Source organism: Lupinus angustifolius, chromosome LG16 (assembly GCF_001865875.1).
Source record: "Lupinus angustifolius cultivar Tanjil chromosome LG16, LupAngTanjil_v1.0, whole genome shotgun sequence".
NCBI classification, from domain to species: Eukaryota; Viridiplantae; Streptophyta; class Magnoliopsida; order Fabales; family Fabaceae; genus Lupinus; species Lupinus angustifolius.
Window position 1 is genome coordinate 17,753,508 of NC_032024.1, and position 19,776 is coordinate 17,773,283.

General features: G+C 34.3%; 3 protein-coding genes and 1 long non-coding RNA gene across 13 annotated transcripts in view; 1 reads left to right on the forward strand and 3 right to left on the reverse strand.

Moving 5' to 3' along the window:
• The window catches only part of LOC109329680 (cell cycle checkpoint control protein RAD9A), a 23,333-nt gene extending 16,939 nt beyond the window's left edge, over window positions 1-6,394 (reverse strand). Inside the window, exons 1-12 of one of the 4 annotated variants that reach the window (XM_019563416.1) lie at window positions 6,199-6,394; window positions 5,318-5,437; window positions 5,127-5,235; window positions 4,062-4,313; window positions 3,882-3,994; window positions 3,640-3,704; window positions 3,013-3,263; window positions 2,788-2,944; window positions 2,392-2,432; window positions 2,155-2,307; window positions 1,466-1,529; window positions 768-865 (exon numbers count right to left, since the gene is read on the reverse strand). In XM_019563416.1, coding sequence (XP_019418961.1) covers window positions 2,168-2,307; window positions 2,392-2,432; window positions 2,788-2,944; window positions 3,013-3,263; window positions 3,640-3,704; window positions 3,882-3,994; window positions 4,062-4,313; window positions 5,127-5,235; window positions 5,318-5,437; window positions 6,199-6,303 — 1,353 coding nt within the window. In that variant the 5' untranslated portion in view covers window positions 6,304-6,394 and the 3' untranslated portion in view covers window positions 768-865; window positions 1,466-1,529; window positions 2,155-2,167. Of the gene's footprint in view, window positions 1-767; window positions 866-1,443; window positions 1,530-2,127; window positions 2,308-2,391; window positions 2,433-2,787; window positions 2,945-3,012; window positions 3,264-3,639; window positions 3,705-3,881; window positions 3,995-4,061; window positions 4,314-5,126; window positions 5,236-5,317; window positions 5,438-6,198 lie in introns of those variants that run through there. The other 3 variants (XM_019563414.1, XM_019563415.1, XM_019563413.1) reach the window with 3 other exon arrangements.
• On the forward strand, window positions 7,145-14,635 carry LOC109329681 (putative protease Do-like 14). 6 transcript variants are annotated; one of them, XM_019563418.1, is made up of 12 exons: window positions 7,146-7,248; window positions 7,360-7,459; window positions 7,980-8,090; window positions 8,185-8,361; window positions 8,436-8,563; window positions 8,959-9,170; window positions 9,280-9,361; window positions 9,466-9,608; window positions 9,866-9,986; window positions 11,154-11,246; window positions 11,651-11,745; window positions 13,851-13,972. In XM_019563418.1, exons 1-12 carry the CDS (start codon window positions 7,234-7,236, stop codon window positions 13,876-13,878), a joined length of 1,305 nt encoding a protein of 434 aa, XP_019418963.1. In that variant the 5' UTR covers window positions 7,146-7,233; the 3' UTR covers window positions 13,879-13,972. The 6 variants fall into 6 exon arrangements, with proteins under 6 accessions (XP_019418965.1, XP_019418963.1, XP_019418966.1 ...); XM_019563420.1 differs by lacking the exons at window positions 11,651-11,745; window positions 13,851-13,972 and adding an exon at window positions 14,499-14,635 and having other exon boundaries at window positions 7,145-7,248; XM_019563421.1 differs by lacking the exon at window positions 7,980-8,090.
• Window positions 8,455-8,965, reverse strand: LOC109329686. The gene is made up of 2 exons (XR_002105576.1): window positions 8,871-8,965; window positions 8,455-8,829 (listed from the first exon to the last, which is right to left on the reverse strand). It is a non-coding gene; the product is annotated as an uncharacterized LOC109329686 (long non-coding RNA).
• On the reverse strand, window positions 13,992-18,514 carry LOC109329679. 2 transcript variants are annotated; one of them, XM_019563412.1, is made up of 3 exons: window positions 17,486-18,514; window positions 14,356-16,264; window positions 13,992-14,295 (listed from the first exon to the last, which is right to left on the reverse strand). In XM_019563412.1, the coding sequence occupies exons 1-3, from the start codon at window positions 18,429-18,431 to the stop codon at window positions 14,010-14,012; spliced, it is 3,141 nt and encodes a 1,046-aa protein (XP_019418957.1). In that variant the 5' UTR covers window positions 18,432-18,514; the 3' UTR covers window positions 13,992-14,009. The 2 variants fall into 2 exon arrangements, with proteins under 2 accessions (XP_019418957.1, XP_019418956.1); XM_019563411.1 differs by having other exon boundaries at window positions 13,992-16,264; window positions 17,486-18,513.

Genomic DNA, 19,776 nt, shown 5'->3' on the forward strand with positions numbered 1-19,776 from the left:
TTTCAATTTTAAATACGATTTTTTTAATGAAAAAATGGAAATCAAATCATTATACTAAATGAGTTTTTTTATTAAAAATATATTTAAAAGTTATAAAAAACTTCAATTTGGAATTTGATTTTTCAATTATAATAGAGAAAAATTAAAATTCAAAGAATCTGAAATATTAAAATTCATTTGGTAAAGTGTTACAAAACTTTGATGAGGTGTAACAATGCAATTATTCTTATATTAATAGTAAACGTTAAATAATATACATAGATTAGTGTAAAGAAATAATTTAGATGTGAAAAATGATTTCAATCTCATCTAATGTTCAATGTCTATTACATTTTAACATAACAAAACATATATACGGTAAACACTCAATTTTGGTAGAATAGCAACATAGACCAATCGCTAATTATTATTAAATTATTAACATATAAAATATATAAAAAGTAAGGATAGTGTGGGAAGGTACATAATAATAACATGTGACATGAATGAGTTTTTTTATTTTATTTTTTAATAACTTAGAAAATTTTATTAAGATGGAAAAATGTGAGAAGAATGTGACATGTGGCATGAAGGAGTTTTTTTTTATTATATTGTTAATAGGTGTTAAAGTTTCATCTCAAAACTAATGGGCTATAAGAAGAGTGACCCAACAGATATTTAAACCATTCCCAAGACAATGAGGTAGGCAATATGCGACTTGCTTTCCAATACAAACAAATGGTTGTTTCAATCGGAACAGACAGTATTGCTTAATGTGAAGATACATACCCAAAAGATAACTGTGAAAGGATCTTTGCAAACCAGATATATGAAGCATCATCAAGCCAAAGCTGGTTGAGAAAAATAATACCAATATGAGAAGGACCTGCAAGAGGTACTAATAATCCTAACCTTGCAACAAAGTTATCAGGAAACATCTTTTGCATTTTCAAATTCTATGTAAACCAAGATACCACGAAAAATTCGAAATGCGAAATAAATCGGAAGAATATGTAGAATTAGGAACGTAAAGTTGCATACTTGATAGTTCTAATCCTCTTGAGTCTTGAGCCATAAGATATAGAACATTTTCATCACTAGGAATGAATAAATGTAAACAATTAACCTGTCTACCCATCATGGAAAGAAAAATCATAACATTGGTTTGGTCCTTAATTTTAGGTTGAAGATAAACATCATATTCATCTAAATACCACATGATATATGGTTGTGTTCTACACCAAAGAAACTGTCAGTAAGGTTAATACATTCCATACTATCACATCACATCACAACACTTGTTTAGCGAAAAATCGAAGAAATATGGCCAAGGACTTGAATCACTGAGCCATTACAATGAAATCATCAATGGCATCAACTTGTCCATTAATTAACCTAAAGTTCATGATTACATAGGGGGACATGTCTTCTGAGATCAATTGAGTTTTTTAACCTATGCTATACAATGAAAACTTTTTAGCTTTACCTCTTCCAATGTATATTTGAAGCTATCTGGGTATATGAAAATTTAACAGCTTCCAAGTTAGACCCTGCAATACAATTGAAGCCAATGTAAATAGCCATCAATTTTATGGTGCATGTATATTAGCACATGTATATGATGCAGGGATATAGTCATATGGCAATTAAAAAAACAGATAAAAAAGTATGTATAGCACTTCAAAAAAATGTACAGCTTAGTATTATTGATGAATATAAAATTTAAGGGTACTATAATTAACAACTAAAATGTTTTATTAAATATAAATGCGTTATAAAAATTAACTTTAAAACATTCAACTGTTTTGGCATCTTACACAGCTTTTCTTTATGTTCTGTGCATATTGTTGAGTTAAACACTTACAGAGCATTTCATGTGTTTTCCCTAACAATTGTATGTGTTTCAACACATTTCCAACACAATTGTAGGTGTTCCAACACATTTCTAGCCCAGAATATTCTGGACAATAAATTTTTATTAAAAGAGAGGGATACCTGGCAGGTCTCTCTCTATATATATATATGGAAAATGGCAGATTTAATCACACAATAGAGTACAAGAAAACAAGTAAGATATGACTATTCAATCATTTTAATTTCTAGATGAAGAGTTATTCGCTCAAATAGAAAAGGTTTCAAGAAACAAACCATGTTATGAGTAAAGAAAGCCATTACAGTGAGTTCTGAGTTACTGGTCTTCATAGTATGGTGGTGTTGCCTGAATGTACTGCTCATTACCATCACCATCGTCTTCATCATCTTCTTCAGCATCGACCCAGTTACTGGGAAAATGCTGTGAAAAGCCATGATCGTTATTGCACAGCATATCTGAAAAAATGAATTAATTATATTAGTTACTAGAACAACAATAACAACATTAGTTAAGCTCATTAACCATCCCAGTTAACTAACCTTGAGGCTCTTGTTCACTACGCTTTTCAGTTGCTTGACATCTGATACATTAGTCAAGGTAAAGACTTAAACTCAACAACTAGTCAAATATAACCATGATAAAACCTTCAGCAACAATCTCAATAATGGAAAACTTGAGCAAGAAGGTGCAATTGGCTATTGCTTTTTATAAAAGGGATTCAAACATGAAAATCATAAATAATCCAAATAAAGGGCTTATTCCTGAGTTCTTGTTTTAGCATCGCATAATTTGCAACTACCCCATAAGAGTTGGCCATATAGCAGTTGGGAAGAATTGCAGCCTTTGTAATATTAGTGACCATAACTCTGAGGGGACAGCAAATCATTATGCTGGAATTGACAACATATTGAGGCAAACAGTGACATCAAGGATACAAATTAGCATCCACGGGGTTATTTCCTGCAACTGACGTTACTCCTGAAATACGTATAGTACTAATCCTTTGAATTTCCCTTTGTTCATTATCATTCGGACTTGTTCCTCCTTGTGCTTGCCTTTCTTCCAAAGCACCACCATTTTTAATAGCGCTTGCTGCAAATTGGAAAACCTAATGAGAATTTAGATCAATCACATACCATCCAACTCAATATTGATGTTACCTGAGAGATCCGACCATATACGGGTGTGGTCAGATTGAGGCTCAGATGCATCTGTTCTGCAGTTATCTTGCTGCATGGGAGATTCATTTCTTTCTTCAGTTTGAGCATGTGTTCTGGTAGCTACATGTGGAGGTTCTGAGGCAGTGCCTTCATGAAGCTGAGAAGTTAACATTGTAGCCAGTACAAGGGTAGCATCGAAATTTGAGTTAGACCCATCTTCAAAACCAAATTTAGGTGCCAAGAGAATAGGCCTGCTTACCAAACACATCATTCAGAATTAATGACACATCATAACTATCAAATACTTGCATAATAAATGGATAGCAAGTGACCCAGGTCTTTTTCTTTATTTATTTAGTTGTTGGAATAATAATATGTAGCATGTTTCTCATCTGTAAAATCTAAGACAAGTTTGTCGTTGCAATTTTTTTACACTTCCTGAATTCTATTTGGAGTAGACTAGGCTATGAGATGTGCAATGACTAATAAGTGATACAGTAATACACACAACCTAAAATGGAAAGTGTGCAGTCATATTCTTAGGAAACATCATGCCATCAATCATACACCTTATTCTGGATGAAGTAATAAGGGTAAATATTGTTTACGAGACTAAATACATCTTACTCGCCAGCTTTCTCAAAAAGTAAATGTATGTCAACTTCACAAGACTCACAGAATGAAAGAAATGCCTGCAGAGTGATGACAGAGAAAAACACCATGTGCATTAAAGAAAGGCTAATTCAGACCCAGAAAGGGAGAAAGAATAACATAAATCATGTAAGAAAATAAGATAAAAAATTGGATATCAAGTGGATACACTCCTGTAAACGGTATCTAATGAAAACATAAGGCTTGTGTTACTATACCTTCAGTTCTTTTACACTGAATGTCACATCTATTGGGTCTCCAGAATGAAAATACTGCAAAAATTCCTCTTTAGGATCTATCCACAGTTGGGTGTGTAGCGCCGAGTCATTGTCTGCCATGAAATCTTTGTGCGTGAATATACTGTTTTGTAATATATTTATATACAAAAACACCTTTACCTTTAGTTGGATCAATATAACTTCGAAGTTCAACAGCCTTTCCACCAATTTCATTTGCAGCATCAGGAGGCAGAGAAGCAGGTTCTGTAGCAATGATAGTGATCTCTGGAAGTGACGACTGAAAATTGCCAAGTAACCTGTTCAGATCTCGAGGCCTCACGACAAAGTTGCTAGGAAACTTTTGCCTATCAAGCGACAAGTGTTGTATGTCAGGTTCTACATTGCAGGTAATCCAATAGGTTTTTTTCATACCTGCAATGATAAATAAGAAATCCTTTTTAATCCACAATAGGGTATAATATATATATCATTGAATGATAAGAAAAAAACAGTATATAGAATGATGAATATGCCTAGCACCTTGTACATGGCGCATCAAATAGCGAATACTTAAGTCCAGAAAAAGATTTAAATTATTACACCGTAGAATTCATTAAAAAAAACAAAATGGCACTATACAATTTTAAAATTTTATATACCAGATTTCATAATCTCTAGACGGAGTTATATTTAGTCATAGGTTGTAACAACTAACAAATCCCGAACCAGATCACCAAGGTCAAATTGTAAGCTGATATTGGATGCAATTGACATATTAGACAAGGTTGAGAAACATTGAACGTTACACACAGCTCGCTCCAAAATGTCATATCGTATCATCGTCTAAAAACCAGATTAGACATCATAACATGGAAATTGTAGGTAACTTTAGTTCAGAAACCAACTACATTATCTAGCTTGTCACAAAACACACATAAATAATTAGTCCCCACGGAAACCCAATCCAATAGCAGTCGCAGACTGATGATGCACGAACACGTGACGCGACATACAAGACACAAGAATACCAAATTCTGAAAATTAAGGGCACAAACACACCTGCCATAATTTATAGTATGCTAATCGTATTGTTTCCGGATTTTTTTAAAATGGGTCACATAATATCAAGTGTCATACAAGCATCAGCCACCAAAATGTTGTGCCCATAACTTAATAGTTTTCTCCTGTTGATCAACAATTATATAGCAACAAAGATCGCATATATATATAGTATAGTTAGTTTACCACTGTAGCAATCCAAAATCCACATCACTTTAGGAGCATCCGGATCAGGCAATTTCACAGTCAAATGATCGATATTTGAAAGAGGTGTCCTAAGAACAGCACAAACAGCCTAATCAAAGCAAGTGAGTGAGGATTCTCGATTTTCAAACCTCGTTATTATTAAATCAAAACAACAAAAGATCATTCCGCACCTTCAGAAGCACGCTACACTGCACAGGGTTGTTGGAAACTGTATAGCCATCAAAGAATCCAGATTTGAATATTATGCATTGATATGCAGATCGCGATGTATTGATAGTGTGGAAAAGAAGCTGCAACAAAAAAACAGTTAGAATGCTCAATAATCACCATCCGACAAGTACATTTCAGTAGCATTTGGTGCACGGAGAACATAATGAAACAAAACAAATTCTCTTTGAATCCATTTATTTCAACCAAAACATTTTACTCCGTAATCTTTTGCCTGGTTATAATCTAAAAAGGGCAACCCAATACACAATCCTCCAACCTAGTAAAGTCCGAGGAAGGTATTTGTACATTCCTTTATGAAGGCGAGAGGTTGTTTTATTGATTTAAATTCACAACCTCCAGGTTACAAGGTAATTACCATTGCAGCAAGTCTCACCCTCAAAAGGCGAGTTCATGACACTAGGCTGAGTCCAAGGAGATTAAATATATACAGTCTCGTTATTTTCAAGATTTGAACCTGTAACCTCTGTTTATATATAGTTAATTTGTACAAAAACATAACAATAACATATTTTTTGCACAAGCGAGATGGAAGTGGAATTCAAGTAGTAAAGAGAAATCATTAAAAACTAACAAATTATATATGAGTGGGATCCACTTACTCCCAGAAAAACTTAATCTTCGTCATAACCATCAGTTTTATTGATATCTAATGATCTAGATCTACTCACTAATTCAAATCATTGGATTTCCCTGTAATTGAAGTTTAAAATAAATAGATTTCTCCCCATTATATATATATATATATATATGAATTAAAACGGTGAGTAAAATATAGTTTGAAATAAATGAAGTAGCAAGAATAATTGAGAGTAAATAATACCTGAGAGGAAGAGGCTTGGATAGCGAGTTCATTACCAATACGAGCGAGACAAGTGATGCATCGTGTGAAGGTCTTAAGACCGTTATCGCTCAATGTGAATTCCATTTCTGTCACTGATTTCTCTCTCTCTCTCTCTCTCTAACGTAATAACACAAGAGAGTGTGAAAAGCTACGATCTAGGGTTCGCGCTTTCTTGGCGGGAAGAGGTGAAAATCTCAAATTTTATATTTACATTTAATCATTACTTCACTTTTAATTTAAATCATTTCAAATTAATGATGGATATGTATTGACATTTTTTTTGTTTCCGAGCATTGTAGACAAATTTGTTAGAATCCGAACATCCAAAAATACATGAAACTATCTTCCCATATTTTTTCATTCAAATATCAGTTTTATATATTTTTATTGTATTGTCATTTATGTTTACTTATCATTCACAATTAAAAAAATAAGTAATATAAATAAATGATAGATGATATGTTAAATGTGTATAAATATTTTTGGAAAATGATATATCCTCATACTAAATCTTTCCACCCAGAAGAAAGTGACACATGTCACAAAGTTTTTAATACTTTATTTATTAATTATTGGTTTACAAATGACATGTGTCACTTTCTCGTGGGTAAGAGAATTAGTAGGAATGTCACAAAATAATACTTTATTTATTAATGATTGATTTACAAATAACATATGTCACTTTGAGGATTAGTAAGAGGTCACAACTCACAAAATGATACTTTATTTCTTAACGATTGATTTGCAAATGACATATGTCACTCAGGGGTATGAAAATTAGCAGAATGATATAGTATACTAGATATTTTTACACTAACATGACATAGATTGGGCCGGACCCGGGCTCGGGCCCGGGCCTAGTGTACTTTAGTGACAGGCTCAATTAACCTGTCCCCATTCTTCGCTTCTATTTCTGGGCACAGAAGAGGGGTTTATGAGGGGGTTTTGAAACCATACTACACTCACTGTTCTTCATTTCTCTTTTCGTGGTGAACAAGATTCTGAAAATTCGTCATGACCCATTTCATGGTATTGATGATTTCTACATCCAACTCTTTTATTTATCATTTATTATTTGTTATAACCCTTAAAGTGTGTAAAAAAATCGTTTTTTCGCTTATTATTGAGACTTGATGGCAGAGAAATTTTCGACATTTTAACAGAAGTTCTATCGTTCGATCTGTGGTAATTGCTGTTGCTGGTTCAACACTCTTGTGCTGCAATAACAATTCTAATATAAGTGAGTTGATAAATTTAATTTTTTATTTTATTTGGGTATTGCTATGTGCAAATTGCTATTTTGTAAATTGAAAATTGATTTTTCTTCCAAATAATGATGAGAACATATATCAGTGAAGGACATGTTCCTGTTAATTGGATCCTTTGCAGCTGCAACTCTATGTATTTTCTAATATGGGTATCAATTAGTTATGAAATCAATTGCATAAAACCGATTTTTCGCTTAATGCGTATGTGAGTTGATTAGTCTCATACAAGATTTGGATACTGTTGCAGAGGTTCTGGGTGTCTATTTGTTTAATCTAAGATTTTCATGCAAAAAAAGAAATGAGTTTGATAAAAACTAATTGAATCTCTATTACTTGAGTTTTTTAATGAGTGCTATATTTTTCAGCTTCTTGAAAAGTTACACTTGCTAAAAATATTTTCTGTTTGATATTTTTTTTATGTTTATATAATTATACAAACGGGTTCTAAATAAATGTTACTTGGGTGTTTTATTATCATGGCTTCAAATTCAGGAGCATCGGTGGCGGCGCGGTTCCCTTTGTCATTACAAGATTACTTGCCATCAACATGGCCGGTGCAAAGTGATTTGTTTCCTCAACATTTGCATTTTCCTAGCATATCTGGTTTGCCCTTAGCACCTACTCTTTATTCTGTTTTGATTTCGGTATATATACATATTGTCATGTTTTTGTTACATTTAGAGCTGAAAAAATGTAGGATTATTTCCGGTCAATTCTTATAGAGTCAGTCCTGTCCCTTCATCCGACATAACTAAGGAATATTCTGGGGCTGTTCATGATGGGTCAAAGCCATGTGGTTGTTTCGGCAGAGATTCTATTGCAAATGCGGCTGCTAAAGTTGGCCCTGCCGTTGTTAACATTGTAGTTCCACAAGGTATTCATTTTTAGATATTTTGACCTTTAATGTGGCTTTGAGGTAACCATTAGGGTTATTCATCAACCATGTAGAATTTCATGGTATTACTGCCGGAAAGGGTATTGGCTCAGGAACAATCATCAACAAGGATGGTACAATCTTGACATGCGCTCACGTTGTGGTTGATTTTCAAGGGCCAAGAAGTTCATCGAGAAGGAAGGTTTGTCGCATATCTCTTAATGGTTTACATGCAACAATGTTTTGGTTGTTTTCGTTTAGCTTTCTGTGATGCATATCTTGTAAAAGTTGTATATTTCTCAAACACGTGTCAAGTGCATTGACATGTAGACAATATCAACCTTGATGTTAAGGCATTTTTTAGGAATTCTGTGGAAGGTATTACAGTTATTTCTTATTAAAGTATCACTTTCTGTCAATCATTTTAGGCTTTTCGTGTGAGTTTTTTTAAATTACGGCATTCATTTCCTCCCACTCTCATTAGTTTAATAGTCTAGCTCCATGAAGACATCAGATACGTATATAAAATTACGAGTATGGACCGTAATTTCTGGTCTTGCAACCAATGTCGATCTTAAAATATCAACTATACTACAGGTTGAAGTCACTTTGCAAGATGGAAGGACATTTGTGGGTAAAGTGGTACATGCTGACCAGCATTCAGATATTGCTATTGTCAAGATCAATTCAGAAACCCCACTTCCAGAAGCGAAACTTGGTTCTTCAAGTAGGCTCCGTCCCGGAGATTGGGTAATAGCCATGGGCTGTCCACTTTCCCTTCAGAATACTGTCACTGCTGGTATTGTAAGGTGTGAAGATAAAAAAATCCATCAAATTACAGCCGTCATTTACTGTATGATAATCTGAGGCTAAAGCTATATTGCTGATTACTGAAATCCAATGATGATTTTTGTATAGTTGCGTTGACCGGAAAAGTAGTGATTTGGGTTTTACTGGCATGCAGAGAGAGTATTTACAAACAGACTGTGCAATTAATCTGGTACGTCTTTCTCTCTTTCTTTCCACACGCTTTCATAGTGTACATATCAAGTCATAACTTGCACGGTTGATCAATCTGCTTGTACGATTTTATTTATGGTGTAGGGAAATTCTGGAGGGCCTCTGGTCAACATTGATGGGGAGGTTGTTGGCGTGAACATAATGAAAGTGCTGGCAGCTGATGGGTTGGGTTTTTCTGTACCAATTGACTCTGTGTGTAAAATTATAGAGCACTTCAATAAAAGTGGGTATGTTATTGATTTTATGCTTAGTATTTTTTTTTGCATATATGTTGATCCATCACTAATGCACCGGATCCCATCAGAACTCCACAGTTAAGTGTTCTTGGTTGAGAGTAGTACCAGGATGATTGACCTCCTGGGAAGTCCTCGTGTTGCACCTCTTCCGATCCCACCTAGTGGGATAAAGGCTTGGTTGTTGTTGTTAATTTGTTAGTTGGGATCTGCCATGTTGAGGAATAAACATTATTAGATGTGTTCTTCAGGAGAGTAATACGGCCGTGGCTTGGGCTAAAGATGCTTGATCTTAATGAGATGATTATTGCCCAGCTTAAAAAGAGAGATGCATCATTCCCTAATGTCAATAAGGGCATTCTTGTACCGATGGTATGTTCCTAACTTTCGTTTCTATTTATCCTGCTTCCTACTTGCTGAACATGCCACTTTCAGTAAAATGTTCTTAAAATTCGTGTTTCTGTAATTCTTTGAAGTCTAGATTCAATTGGCAAATCTTCAAACTTGTTTTATTTTTCATGACAAAGTGGTTCTAGAAGTGATAGCAATGCTTTGGCCAGTAACAATATTCCTCTCTTTTAGGATTTCTACTTTCCAAAGGGACCACTCTAGTGAATGACTAGTGAGGCACAAGTCAGTTCAGAGTCACATGCTTGTTATATGCAAACCGGGTGCATTCTTGAGCATTTTCTCGATGAATTTTGGGCCCCCAGAATTAGGGATGAATGTATACTTGAGAAAAAGGTTAGGTGAAACTTGTTCATTATTTAATGTAGTATAGCCCATACATTTCATAAGAAGATTGATATGGGTATAGCAAAATTGAAAATAGAGAAAGAATGATTATTTTTGTGTGTGCATGGGATCAATACTTGGTATGGGTAGATGAACATTACGCGCTATTCATGTTCTAGTACCAGATTTAGGACTAATTTTGAACGTCATGGAAAATCTATATTATGAAGAACAGCTTTGGGCATTGCATCGTCAGGGCACTCTTAGTTTCTTTTCTTGATTGTGTCGTTGTCTCAAATATTATATACTTGACTAGAGTTATGTTTTTTCGATGAAATTGGATTGACTATATTTAAGTCATTGGGTGAGTAAGAGGTACTTGACTTCGATTGAGTTATAATAGGTCATTCGAGGGCGAGCATTCATCAGTGATCAGGTTGAATTGTAGACTTGCTTATCTTCATTCGTTATCCTTCATGGGAAACTTAAAGACAAGGGCTGTCATGACCTCTAATGTTTTGTTTAGTCGGTGGTGGAGAAAATTGATCCGGGTTTTGAAAACCAAAAGTTGGCACGAGATTAATGCAAAATTGAAACAATGGTTTGGGAGAGGTGAAGGCCACTTCCTGCATTTTCGGATGAGACATATGGCAAATATGCATTTCTGCTAATGAATTTATTTACTTGTAATTAATGTTATGCATCGAAATTACTCTCAGTATATACTTGTTCTTTGCTAGGATAGCATTATAATACATGAAATTACACGCTTGTCACTAGGGAACTTCAATGTTTTTTGAATAGGTAACTCCGAGGTCCCCTGGTGATCGAGCTGGGTTCCATCCTGGCGATGTTGTCGTTGAGTTCGATGGGAAGCCTGTCGAAAGCATGAAAGAGGTATCCACATATTCTCTATACTTTTGTTTATTATTTAATTGAAATAAGATGATTTGATAATTGCAATTCTAAACAATTGGAGCATTGAACTACAGTTTGATGTCTCTTTGGTGGTTAGAGTTTTCAGGTTTGTTTACTTAAACTTTGTGCTAAAACTAAAAGTCAAAAATCTAGAAATTAAATGAAATTTTAGAAAAAAAGGGTTTAGTGAAAGAATGTGATTTGAATCAATAACTTGTGTTCTTATTGTATAGAAATATACAATCTTGAGTTGCTCGATTTGCTATGCTTTGAGTTTGCACTTTATCATGATGGACATGATTTATGATAGAACATTATTGCATTGTTCCATCCATATAGCCGATTTCGCCTAGTAAAATTAAGGCTCGGTTGTTGTTGTGCAGGTAATCGAAATAATGGGAGATAAAGTTGGAGTGCCAATCAAGGTACTAGTTAAAAGAGCAAATGATAAATTGGTGACTTTGACTGTGATCCCAGAAGAATCCAATCTTGACATATGATACTATGGTTTTATTAAGATACACACTCATGTATACAAATAGATGGTGCCATTTATCTCTTTCCATGTCTATGTTGTAAATGCTCAAACTTTACTATCCTTTTTGGAAATTTCTTCAGATTTTACCAATTGTTTTGGTAGTTACTTGAATACTTCAATGAATGCATTTTTATGATGAACCTGAAATAAATTCATTTGGTTAGCTTAATTTCACATATTATTTTTTAGTCATTGTTTATAGAATTTTATACATAATTGAATACAAGAAAGTGAATAAACAATTAGTGGTAATAACAATAAAAGTCAAAATCAAAATCACAAGCACTACATAGGGGAAGCAATGACCATAAATACAACATTCCTAAAACAAAATAAGGTAGACACAATTAGCATACATCCATGATTCTTTACATGATAAGGTGTGATTGTCCAACTATTCACATAGCCCCTATATATACAGAGAGAGGGAGACTGAATGACTCAATAAATAGGGGTCATACCCCCATAGTAGATGGTTCAGCCACGCCCGGTGCCACAAAATGATTGAGAACTAGGACTGCTCGAAATGAGTTATGTTCATTCTATTTGTTCGTTTAGAATCTGGACTCCATTATATATATATATATATATATATATTTCATTTTCTTCTATCATTCCTTAAGTCCCACAGGTTTGATCCCGTAGAATCTGATCCATTTTCTCATTGAGCGAAATGTAGGAAATAAATTAGATTTGGTTTTGAATCCGGAGAAAATTCAACACGTACATGAAGTAGATTGAGAGATGAGTCTAAGGTTCAAAGAAAGGTTTTAGTGCTCGAATAATTAAGATTTAAAGTTAGCAATGGTTACAATTACATAAAAATATCATGTATTTGTCTTATAATTATAAATAACTATTCAAATAAGATTTAAAAGTTCATATTAATTATTCACATTTTTAACCATAACAATTATAAGAAATCAAATTGGAGTTTGGACACATAAAAAAACCTTTAATAAAAGAAAATGTGAAGTTTAAGAAGAAATGGATCTGATATTCTATGTGATGTCTCAACCCTAAGGATTAGTTTGAGAATTGAATTTTGAAGGGGAATGATGATAAATGGAAGATTTGAGAGTCATAAAATACACTTGTAAGATGACTTCTAATTTTCATTTTTCTTCAAGTTTAGTCTATGAGAAAAACTTATAAATAAAAAAATAAGCGAAAACAATCCCAACCAAACATGCACAAAGTACTTCAAGTTTTCCCTTTCGGATTAAATAAACATTAAGTTAAACTAAACTGTTTATTACAACGCTAATATCACAAGTTCCTTCCACTGTTTTCCCGTTCTAATAGCTTCCATCTAAAAATTTACAACATTACATATATATATATATTAAATATATACATTGGTTGGCAAGCAGAAAAAATAGGAGTGAGGATAGATACCGTGTATCAATGACTTTTGACCTTGCCTATTTTATAATCAATGTATTAATTTTATCAATATATATATATATACATATATATTAATCAATATGTTTTTTTATCGAGAATAACGTTTTTTTGCCTAGCAAAACCTAACTAAGTCTATTTCCTACTCTACCCAAAACAAATAATGAATTGTATTATGCCATTCTTAATCCTAACACAAATAAAAGCACAGGGAAGGGAAACAACAACATTGTTAACATTCAATTTCTTATTACCTCTTCATTAACCAAATATAACTTTGTAAAATAAAATAAAAATGGCTGATTAGTACAGAATGTAAATAGGTAATTCAAATTACCAATAACAAATTCCAAACATTAGTACATGCAATACAAGAAACAAGAAGAAAAAAAAAGCAATTCTAGTATATTCTCATACAATGGCACAAGCTTACAAAGGTGTAGCACACTTGAGCATATAATGTGCCTTCTGCGTTTGATATATCAACAAACTACACATCACCCTTTAATGTGATTTAAAATATTAAAAAAAACAAGTCTAGAAAACAAAAAATAAAAGGTAATTATCTAATAAGATGGTATTATTGGACATGATAATGCATCTATTTTTGGAGCCCAAGAACCTCAAATAAAACCACCCTCAGATAGTTTTCAACTCCAATATTTATGAACCCCACTTTTCCTCTTCCACTATTGTCTTTATTGCATTCTCTGGTGCAATTCATTCATAATCCAAAAAGGGTGAAATTTCATGTATTTGGATGGATATGGTGTGATGTTGGAGTATGGTGCCATTTTTTGTCAAAGTTGATGGTAAGGCACATAGCCTAAAAAACCAGAAAGGTTATTCACAACATCGTTGCATCTCATTAAAAGGCTTATCATCTGTTGTGATATATCAACTGTGGTTGAAGTAGAAGTAGTAGTAGTAGTAGTAGATTTTGCAGTGGTGTTTATAAAATTGGGAGTATTTCTGGGTGCCAATGCCAATTCAGAATTATGCAAATTATGTTGCGGGGTTTTACTTAACTGTGTTGTAGCAGGGGGTGTAGGCAACAATGGAGGTTGAGAAGTTACCAAATGAACAACATTCTTAGTATTAAAATCCATTGCAATAGGAGATGCTCCACCAGCAAAACTAGCATTGTTGATGTTTCTATTACCCATTATTAATGGCTCCACCTTACTACTACTTTCTTCTCCACCTAACATGAATTTTACACGTGGGTTTCCTTTATTACTACCGTTAACTATTGACTGACCAGACTCGTCGCCGGTAGATTTCTTCAGGCAGGATTTGAGCTGGGCTGTTGGCTGTGGAAGAGGTTGCCGTGATAGGTGATGAGCTGCAGCAGGATCCTTGAGCCGTTGTGTTTCATTGGCAGCACCATTGTCTTCCCTAGCTTTGGCAGCTATGGAGACTTCAGGTGTAGAATCCTCAGATTCCCGGAGGAAGTACCTCACACCCGCATTGCCAAATAAGGATGGGCTTGCTACAGAATATTTATATGCAGACAGTGCATCAGCCCTATACAAGAAAACAACACGGCATGTAGAGGACTTCCAAAACACGCGGAAACCGGATTGATCCATTGGGCCAAAGCGAACAAACCTTGCCTTCAGCTCTGCTACAGATGGAAGTGATGTCTGGGGAGGAAACTTGATAACCAGCATGGTGGGCTCAACTACTTTAGCTGGACGCTGCACTTTCCTGTTTAATTCTGGTTTCACTAACTTGGGTGCAGCCTGGGACATGGATTCTTTTTCCTCTCCTCTCCGAGCTTCAGAAGTTTTCTGACTGGCTGCTGCCTTCTCTGCAGCTAGTGCCTTTAAATCTGTGATCTTGTTCAACCTCTTCGCAGCAATTTCTTCTTGACGATCAGAGGGTGCCCTTTTCCGTCCAGCTTTTGTAGGATCATCAGGCCGAACAAAGTGTTTTGCAGGTTTTACAACCGCTGTAGCTCTGACACGATCCCTAGGATTGTCAGATGCCTTGACAGTCGAAGGAGATTTAGCACCAAGAGCTACAGGATCTTCATTCTCTGTTGATGGTGTTGAAGACAAGCTTTTTTGGTAAACAAGAGATCTAAAGTGCAAAAAGAACTTCAGAACAACTGCAGGGATTTTCCTTTCAACATCATGAAAAGGATCCAAAGCAAGAGCATGCAAATCATCCAAAAGTTGCGGCAATTCAAAACTAGCATCCCCTATGGTATCCATGGGTGGCAAATTATGGGAAATAAAATTTCCTTGCACTTGTTTTGCTTGAAAATCCTCTCTAGGAGCCATAGCAGTTGACACAGTTTTTTCTGAAATGTGTACAGATTTTCCAGTATTAGAATGCTTCTCCAGATTTCCTGAGGCAGGTTGTAAATTTAAATCTTTTTTCTTTTTCTTCTTTCTCTCCCCAGTAGCAGAAGTTTTAGAGTTCAAGTCATCTGCAGGTCGCTTATGACCTTTAGTCTTCTTCACTGAAGCAATTTCATGATGCTTCGCTTGATGCAAGTCATTTCCCCCATTAGCAAAATCTGGCCCACACTGTTTTGCATTCTGATCAATTACGCTTAGCAATGGCACCTCCCCAGATACATCGGATGTACCCAAGCTTTTACTTGAAACATCATCTTGTTCTAAACTATGGGTCATTTCATCAGGAGACTCCTTCACCGTAACAAGATGAGGCTCTACGTCAGAGGAAATGGCTTTCGATGCAAGGCCACTGCCATCTGGTTGAGTCCCATCTATTAAAGCTGCTTTGGCATCTGAAGTTGAAGTCACAACATCATGACTTATAACCCCTGTATCTTCATGCTTCTCTAAATTATGAGGCACTGCAGGCACTGCAGGCACGGCAGGAGCTCCCTTTTGAAGTACATCATGCCCAGTTGCATCAGGTGTTTCCTCCTTGTATGATATCTGGAAGGAGTTGCTTGGATCACTTCGTCGCTTAAAAAGATATTTATCTTTTTTCATACCGTCCTTAACTTTAACAGATTTAGTAGTGTTCTTCCCACTACCCAAAGCTTCACCTGTCACCATTGGACCACTCAGAGGAGCTGGAAGAACAGAACAAAAAAACCATTAAATCAACATTTACATCCCTGTATAAGTCACTTCAAAATCATCCTTATATAAGTAAGGAGATAAATTGTAACTTACAAGAACTTACAATGTAAACATATATTGATGTTTTAACCGAATAAAATGCAAACAGCCCAGTTACATTACTGCTATATATGAAGCCTCACCTTTCATGTAAACTTTTGCAAAGGTACAAAGAAACTTAATAATATTAACAAGGCTCCATGAGTTCAAAAGTTTGCATTAGAGCAAGTAAGAAGAACATTAAATTAAACAACCACCAAGGCTAAGGGGGTGGGAACATGAATCAATTGATGTATGGGCAGATGGGCTCTATAAAAAACATCTTTTCAGTAAAATCTTTTAGAATAAAGCTTGGCATAACGGTTTCTCCAAAAGTTCTCTTCTGCCTTCCTCTACCCCTTACTATCAAACTATATACTATTTGAACCATTTCCCCATGAAAGCCTCAGGTCTTCTTCTCACATGAGTCATGATAATACCAGCATAGCCTTTGAGTTTCTGTCATTTAATCAGCAGGAGTTACTCTAACTTCAAATAAATTCATTCTAAACTTATCTCTCTCTGTCCTGTATCATGCACCTAAATTTTCATCCTAACCTTATCTCTTATGATGGTGCCCATCAAGAACAATAATTGATCATATGATTCAGTTACAGAGAAAGCTTATAAAAGTAATTAGATAATGTAAAATCATGCAATGAATGTACCAGCTACTGACCATAAACATCAGAATGACTAACATTTATCATATCAAAATGTGGACCTCCAATCTCCACAATACCAAGTATTGAACAGACAAGACCAAACCACAATTTACAGAATCAAGGAATAGCTGAACACAGATATCTTCACACCAGTCAGAGTCTAGCTTAAATATCTACAGGCAAGTATTATGTCTCACGACTTGCATACTATTGATTGCCATAGTCCTTAGCAATAGTTCTACAAAGATTTAATCACCAATTTCATTGTTAACAGTGACACGAACACACATAAATGCATTGCAATTATATTCTGTGTCATATGATTCCCTTGCCTATGATATTCGACACATTTACTAGCAGAATTTGAATATCAACACGTGTTAATTGTCCAATAAAACCTCCCCATATGCTACTTTTCACCTGAAATACAATAATAAAAAACTTCAATGAGGAAGTTGAACAATATACCTCTAGAAGGCTGCCTAGCATGCTGTTTATTTGTATTATTCTGAGGTCGTGATGTCTGCAAACCAAAAGCCTGTGCATAAGTCTCATCATGTTGCTCAAACACTGCCTTTCGATACGCAAAAGCTATAGCCTTATTCTTCATATACCCAATGCTCCCATGGTCACCATCACGTGGAGACAATGCCAACTGCTTTGCAAAAGCAAGAGCCTCACTCGGCCTGAAGCTACTCCTGGCTTTCCTAATTTCATTATTCGAATAGAACCCTCCAGGCTCATAATCCGGCACATCTACAGACAAATACCCTTTAACATCTGTCCGACGAAAATTATCAGTATTCCCACATCTACACACCAATCCAAGACCACTCCTTCGGCTCGCTTCATCAACTGCCTCCTCCAAAGCCTTCAAGAAAGTCCTCGAATTCGTCTGCTGTGATTTCTCAGCAAAATTCTGATCAAAATGGATTAATTCAGATGGTTCAAACCACCCATAACTACTATCTCCAAAGAATGCCACCAATAAATTCCCTTCCCTCTTAGTTCTACACACTGAAGGCGGCACAAATGCTTCGTTATATATATGCCCAGGCCACCATGGATGAGCTTTCACCTTCCCCCGAACCATATCACCAATTTCAAAACCATGACCTAAATCACTATCTCTCATTCCAGCAACATAATCATCAAATTCGGATAACAACGATTTCGATTTGGTATCAGAACCTGAAAACTTCTCAGTTCTATTGTTTAAATCATCGAATCGATCAACAGTTTTTTGATCTGAAAGTTCAAAATTTACCTCTGAAGAAACCGTAACCCTAGAATCTTGGGTCTCTGAGTCGAGAGAATTGGCATTTGGAGAAACCGTAGATTGGAGTTCCGTCACCGGAGAATCGGGTTTTGGATCGGCGGTGATGGATTGTTGATGTGGGTGGATTTGGCTCATCACTGAAGAAAATGGAAAAATGGAGAAACACTACGCAGAAGAAGAAGAAGAAAGAGAAAATGTGTGAATTTTAGGGTTTAGATAATGTGTGACAATTATATCAAATAATGTAAATAACATTGTTATGGGAAATCCATTAACCCAATAAAAATTGGAAAAAAAAAATGTATGGTAACTATAATTACCAGCTTCGGTCGACATTTCATGTCTTCTAATCCGCATTCTTATTTCTTAATATTAATATTTCACTTTTTATATTTTATTTTAGACAATTATCACATTTTTATTGAATATACATGATATTATAATTTATGTAATTGAAAAATATGAAAATGAATTGTGATATTATTGAAAGATTAAATTGGTAGTTTGATATTTTTGGTATTTGTAGCTTTCGTTAACTTCCATTAATATTTTTTTATTGTGTGTGAAAACATTGTAATAATAGTTTATTAGAAGGACAAAATATGTAAGGTGAAATTATAAAATATAGATAGTTAGAAGATGTTTTACCTTTATGTAGTACTAGTGTGTACATGTACTTCGTGCTTGTCGGCGAATATTGTGTGATACTATATATTCAATTTTTATATATTTCGTTTTTTGAATTAAAATGTATTTCTTGTGTTCGGTGTACTTTATATTATATTTTTGTATGTTTATGATAATGTTTAATTTAAGGTGAGATATGTGGTTAATTAATATATTGGTGGTAGTTGTTTAGGATTATATAGTTTTATTGTAAAAATTAAATAATATTAAGGGCAATATAGGAAATGAAAATTACACCATGAGTGAAGTTATTTTAAGTTTTGACTTTATATATAATATAAATATATAGTATAAATATGTATTATTCATAGTTAATTATTATCAATTCTTCAAAAAAATAATATAAATGAATAATAAATGAAATATCGAATATGTATTAATCTTTACTTTAACAATGTATAATTTTTCAGATTCTATTCCTGAGAGAACTTATTGAGAAAAACACTAACACAATTCCTTAATTATATGATGATAAAATACGTAGTAGTAACAAAATAACCCACCATTGTCTCCAATATATCAACTTCTTAATATTCTATAATAAATAAAAATTGATAAAATATTGTTTCCTAATTTTTCATAATTGATATAATTTTTGAGAAAAAGATATACATCGACAATGTTGACGTTTTTTACATCGTCATTGTATCATCTATCATTCGTTTTTAATTATGTTTGACTTTTCAAAAAAAAAATTATCAAAATGAAGAGTGAATGATGTAATGATTGTGTATAATTCTTTACATTATCATAGCATCAATATTACACTCATAATTTTTCTTGGTTTCCTTCT